Here is a 6,000-nt window from a genome sequence, read left to right as displayed (position 1 = left end):
AGGCTGGCGAGCGGGAGCCCCGAAAATAACGGGTGTTGAAGGGGCTCAGCCGACAGTCTCCGGGGAGTGGGGAGGCTGGGACGGCCCCTCCCTTCCACGGGGCGTGGAGGGTTTGTTGTCGCCCCCACCCCCGCTAGAGCAGCTGGCCGGGCCGGGGGCTGTCCCTTCCGCGGTGCCTGTGTCGTTTCCAGCCGCCTCGGGGGCTCCCCAGGGCCGGCCCCGCCCCTCGGGCTGCGCTGGAGGCAGGGGCGGGGCCTGGCCCGAGCGCCGGGGCGGGAGCGCGGCGGGAGCAGGTGGAGCGGCCGCGGCGGCGGCGGCGCTGCCATGGCTCCGCGTCCCGGCCCAGAGCACCAGCCCCCACCTCGGCCCTCCTCGCCTGCCCCTGGGGCCCACCAGACTTTGGCCTTTGCCGGCGCCCCAGCCTAACCAGCCTCCCCTCGCTGTCCGGTTGGGATTTGGGGGCTGAGCCGTCTGGGGTCCCGGGGCCAATGCAGTGCCGCCTCCTCCGGGGCCTGGCGGGAGCCTTCCTCACCCTTCTGTGCACGGGGCTCCTCTCCCTGCGGTACCACTCGAGCCTGTCCCCCGACGGCGCGCGGGAGGCCCCCGCGCTGGGCCCGCCAAGCCCTCTGTCCCCTGAGCTGCAGTTGCGCGATGTCTTCATCACGGTCAAGACGACCCGAGCCTTCCACCACTCGCGCCTGGAGCTGCTGCTGGACACGTGGGTCTCCAGGACCAGGGAACAGGTGACAAGTGGGCAACTGTAGGCCCCCAGAGTGGCCCCTGACCTGAGGGACTCGTGGAAGCCTTTCCATTGGGCTGGGGTCCCCGGCAGCCTCCAGGGAGAAGCTGCCTGCCCACCTGCCCTGTCTGGACTCCACTCCCGGCTCCTCCTTCCTCCCAGGGTCAAGGGCTCCTGCGGCCCCTGCCTGTGCCCCTCACTGGCTCCGGAACCAGGTGGTCCTCATGCCCACTCCTCAGTCCCTCCTGGGGCGGGGGGGGGGTGTCCCTCTGTTCCCTGGCTGTTCTCGCACAGGCTTTCCTCCTTGGCCCAGACCCGCGACGGGGACAATGCGGGGGCGGGGTGGGGGTGGGGTGTTGGGCAGCTGGGGTAGAGGCCTCTGAGAGTCCTGACTTCTGACATGTGCCCAGGCCAGGCTGCACCCAGTCCAGGCCCCGGGTGCTGTCCTACCGCCCTGGCTGGGAGAGTGGAGGACAGGGGCTGAGCTGCCGAGGACACGGGAAGGTCTAGGTGGGGCCTGTTTGGGAGGGAGAGGGGCGGGGGGCATCCTTTCAGAATTGCCGACGACCCCTGTCCCCTTGCCTCTGCTGCCCAGGGTGTGTCCAGGGCAGCGGGCCCTCATCTCCTGTGCTCCTTTCCTGTGGGGCAGTTTCGGAGGGAGGGAGGGAGGGAGGGAGGCATGCTGTGGGGGAGAGGTCAGAGTGGGGGCCAGCTGTGGGATCGTGTGTGTGTGTGTGTGTGTGTGTGTGACGGGGGCATGTGGCTTATGTCTTTCCGGGCACAAGCTGAGTCCCTTCTGGCTCTTGCCCTCCCCAGACCCGGTGCCCTCCCCAAGCAAGGTCAGTGATTTGGGGTTGTTGGGGAACCATCTCTGGGAGAGGTGGAGGGGCACGTTTACACACACACACACACACACACACACACACACACACACACACTGTCCCTACGGCAGGCGGCTGGCTCAGTGGGAGGAAGTGACTGAGCCTTGGGAGGGGGTTGGGGGCTCCCGGGACACTGAAGAGCCGGGAAGGTGATGTCTGCTAGAGCCCAGGGCCTTCTGGGGAGAGGGCACCCCCACGCCTGACTTCCTGGCCGTGATGTCCTGGCACCCTATTTAAGCCTTTCTCCGCTGGGACCCCAGCACCCAGGTTCTTCCCTGGGGCGCCCCCCCACACAGCTTCTCCTCTTGGGGAGAGTCTGGTTCCTCCTGCGGAAGCCGCTGAGCCTGGCCCTCCCCGCAGACCTTCCTGTTTATGGTGCTGTGTCTGTGTGTACCCGGGAGCGTGCCTCACGTGGTCTGAGGCCCTTTCCTGCCTTGTCTTGATCGCCATGGTGGTGCCCTTGCCCCGGATGAGGAAACTGAGGCCAGAGGGAGGAAGTGCTTGTCCGCAGCACCCTGAAGGCCTGGGGGCGCAGAGCCCTGGTCCCACCTCCCGGTTGGGACCCTTCCTTCTCTGTTGAGACCCGGGATCTCAGAGCTGCCTGGTCACTGGGCCCCAGGAGAGGGTCCTTGGGTGCCCAGCCTGGGTGGCTGGCCCTGGCAGGACCAGGTCTGCAAAGAGAGGAAGCAGCTGCCCACTCCCTGCCTCGAGCTCAATCCCAGATGCCAACTAGGCAGCCAGAGGGAGTACCTGCCGGGTAGCTCGGCAGCCAAGGGGCCGCACATGCTTCACTCCGTTTAACCCTCACAACAGCCCCCGAGGGGCAGACACTGAGGGTCCTGTTTTATAGGCCAGGAAGCTGAGCACAGTTAAACAGAGGTAGGAGATGAGTTCACTCAGTTGCACACTCCCACCTTCCGCCCCCAGCACGAGGGGCAGAGGCTAGAAACCTCGCCCTTTGAGGCAGAGTTGAGAAAAGGCAGGATGCTCAAATTGAGGAAGAGGAAGGGAGACCGGGGGACACCCTGCCATCCCACTGCCTCTGGGTCCTCTTTGTCTCCCCCCGTTGAGCCCTTTGGCTTACCCGTCTCTGTGATCTTGGCCAAGGCTCTCTCCCTCTCAGGCCTCAGTTTCCCCGTCTGCACAGGACAGGAGGGTCTCGGAGCCTCTCTCAGCTCTGCCAGCAGGAGCAGGCCTGAGCTGGTTAACTCTCCAGGGCTGGGCGCCCGCCCCAGCTGGTTAAGGGCGGCCGGGTGGCAGGGGCCTTTGTGGTTAAGGGCCTTTGTGGCAGCTCGCGTGCGGCCTTTGTCCCGGGGAGAGGGGGTGGGCTGGGGGAGGCCCTTTTTTGTGATCCATGGGGAGCCTTTCCCTTCCCCACAGTCCCCTCGAGGGCGGTGGGTGGGGGTGGGGGGAGCGCTGTGGGCCCCACATCTCCCCTCCCCTGCAGCAGATGGCCCCCAGCCGCCCCCTCCCCTGACCCCAGCAGGCTGACTGTCCTTTTGTTTTCCTGTGAGGTTTTAACCATTGTCAGAGTCTCCTCCTTAAACAAATTAAATGCAACCCTTGGCCCAGAGGAAACTCTGCCCACTGCTCTGTGCCAATCTCCGGGTTCCCAGGGACGGGAACACGGGCCTCATGCGCCCCGCCCAGCCCCCCGGCCCTGCTGCGGGACCCTCTCCTTCCCTCCCCCCCCCCCCACACCGATTCCGGCTTATTCATCCATCGGCAAACATCCCTGACCCATTTGGCCCATGCTCCCAACTCGAGAGAGTTCCACTATCTGGTGGAAAGTTTGCCAAGGAGCAGGGCAAGAAAAGCCTGATTTATTTTACTGGCTCTCTGGGGGCTGTGTGGAAAACAGGCTCCCGGTGGGGGCAGGACCGAGCCGTGGAGGCTGGTGAGGAGAGGTCGCATCCTGGGTAATTTGTAGGTTGGGTGAGCAGAATTTGCTGACACGACTGGATGTGGGGTGTGAAGGAAAGAGAGGAGGCATGGTGACCCCAAGGTGCTGGGTCCCAGCCAGATGGGGAGGGCCCAGAGGAACACAGGTGGGCGGGGGGGGGCCTCCGGCACTGAGTGTGAGGCACCTGCTAGCCCCCCCCACCCCCCGGAGAGGTCTTGGATGAGGTGGGATTTCATGGTTTCTTGATGGCGTTTAAAGCCAAGAGGCTCGATAGCATCCCCGAGGCAGCGGATGGGATAGAGAAGGGGACCAGCACCGACACTTTCTGCGAGGATATCCAGGGACCTACAGTGTCAGCTAAATCTGAAAAGGTGGGGGACAGACCCGAGGGAGAGGGGCTCAGAAGGTGGATGCCACCCAGGCCTCCCGGAGGTGAGCCAGTGCCGGGACAGGGGGGCGTAAATCAGACCAGGCCCGTGCCCTTCAGCGTGTCACTGTCTGGAGGGAGAGACCAAAGGGTAGATTTCCATAACCGAGGGGCTGCTGTTACCATAAGGAGGGACAGGAGGCTGAGGGGCACATGGGAGGGGTGTCGGGCAAGAAGAGGGCACAGTATATGCAAAGGCTCAGAAGGGTGTGCGTGTATGTGGCACATTTGGGGAACTGAAAGGCCTTTGAATTTAAGAGAAGAGGTGGGGCAGGAAGTGATGAGATAGGCTGCATGAGGCACAGGGACTGGGTGGCCCCTCATGGCCGCACTTAGGACGCTGGCCTTTGTCCCAGGGGCAGTAGGGAGCCACAGAAGATACTAGGTAGGGTGGTGGGTAGGGGGTATTATCTGGTTTTGGTCCTGACAGGAAAAGAGATCTGAAGGTCTTGCAATAATCCATTGAAAGATAATAGTGGCTCAGAACAAGGGCCATGGGTCTTGGGGAGATAGGACTCGTTCCCTCCTGCCCCTTCCTGTGCCCAACCCCTGGCTTCTGGCCTCCTGTGCCTCAGTTCCCCCCTGAGATAAGAAGCTGAGACTGACTTCACTGCCAACTCTTTCTCGTTCTTTCTCACGCTATTTCACTTTGCCCTCACAGCTACCACTACTCCCCATTTTCCGGCTGGGTAAACTGAGGCTCAAAGCAGGCGCTGATCTGATCTGAAGGGCTGGTTCCTGGAAAGCAGGGAGGTGTTTGTGGCTGAGCGGGGAGGGGCGTTGCGGTCAGAGGCCCTAAGTCTGGAGGGAGGGCAGGGCTCGCGTGGCCAGAGTGACAGATGGGGGAGTCGAGGCCCTTTAAACGGGTGAGATGCTTTCTCCTTGGTCCTCACTTGGAAAGAGTTCAAAGTTGTCGGGACCCTGGGCAGGGCCACCTAAGCGTCAGAGGAGGCCCTCGCTGTGCTGGGCGGGTGAGGGGACCTGCTGGAGCAGGGAGAGGCGCTCGTGCTCTGCTCGGTGTGGAATGGGGGTCAGACCAGTCCCCGGCCGCCGGTCTCTGTCTTGCCATCAGCTGCCCGTGGAGGGTTTGTCTCTGCAGCTCATTCGGTTTGTGTTCAGTTTCTTTGGGGGTTGAGCGGCTTCTACCTGCCTGGGAGGTGGGGAGGAGAGGTCCAAGGCCTGTGGGCTCGAATCCCAGCTCAGCAGTCGCCGACTGTCCGACCTTAGTCTGTCACTTAGCCTCAGTTTCGCCATCTGCGAGGGAGACAGATCACGACACCTGTCTTGAGGTTAAGTGAGGTCCTCAGGGACCAGGAGCGTGCAAGCTGCTGGTGGGGCGCCTCTCCAGTCTGGGAGAGAGCTGGACTGGATCACGATGTAAGATTTCCGAGCTGCGCAAGGGCCCTGTGCCCGCCCAGAGAGCTTCCGTGGCTCTGAAAGCCGTGACTGTCTCCCCAAGCAGTGCGGTGTCCCCGTGCGTGGGTCTGTCTCCTGTCAAAGCGTCTAGGGTTGTGTAAGTGTGGTTAGGGAGGGGCCACGTGGGACTGCAGTGTGTGCATGTGTGTGAGATAGAAGACGGTGTGACTCCGGTAGGGTCCCCGTGGGTGCTGGTGTGCACCATGAAGTCGTGTGGCTTTGACAGCTGGGTTGTGTGTGTTGAGGGGGGGGGGCGTAGCCGAGAAAGTCATGTTGTCTTAAAGGCGCGTGTGACGGTGGGAGGGGGTGTGTCTGTCACTGATGGAGGACAGAAGTGTGGACAGGTGTTTTAGCAGGGGCTTGGCTGTGAGCGACCCCCGGGGCCTGCCCTTGGCTGACTCTAGTCCTGACTCCCCCTTTCTCCTTCTTAGACCTTTGTCTTCACCGACAGCCCAGATGAAGGCCTCCAGGAGAGACTGGGTAATTCTGGGTGGGGTGGGGGCCCCTCAGCTGTTACCAGGGAAAGGTGGGGTGGCTGTCCCCTGGCCCGGGGCCCTCAGGAGACAGGGCTGCCCACCCTTAGCATGTGGGGATCCCCCTTTGCCCAGGATGAGGGGCAGGCTTCTTTGCTGGA

At 63.1% G+C, this 6,000-nt stretch overlaps 1 protein-coding gene across 7 annotated transcripts in view; it reads left to right on the top strand.

Moving 5' to 3' along the window:
- Positions 1-277: 277 nt before the first annotated feature.
- The window catches only part of MFNG (MFNG O-fucosylpeptide 3-beta-N-acetylglucosaminyltransferase), a 35,994-nt gene continuing 30,271 nt past the window's right edge, over positions 278-6,000 (top strand). For 2 of the 7 annotated variants that reach the window (XM_047067216.1, XM_047067217.1), the window contains exons 1-2: positions 280-743; positions 5,798-5,846. In XM_047067216.1, the coding sequence (XP_046923172.1) occupies positions 489-743; positions 5,798-5,846 (304 nt within the window). In that variant the 5' untranslated portion in view covers positions 280-488. Of the gene's footprint in view, positions 744-5,797; positions 5,847-6,000 lie in introns of all 7 variants that reach the window. The other 5 variants (XM_047067220.1, XM_047067215.1, XM_047067214.1 and 2 more) reach the window with 4 other exon arrangements.

This window comes from Lynx rufus, unplaced genomic scaffold (genome assembly GCF_022079265.1).
Source record: "Lynx rufus isolate CCGP_SWC_20201006 ecotype Redwood Valley unplaced genomic scaffold, mLynRuf1.p SCAF_7, whole genome shotgun sequence".
Lineage (NCBI taxonomy): Eukaryota > Metazoa > Chordata > Mammalia > Carnivora > Felidae > Lynx > Lynx rufus.
This window is presented reverse-complemented; position numbering and strand designations above follow the sequence as displayed.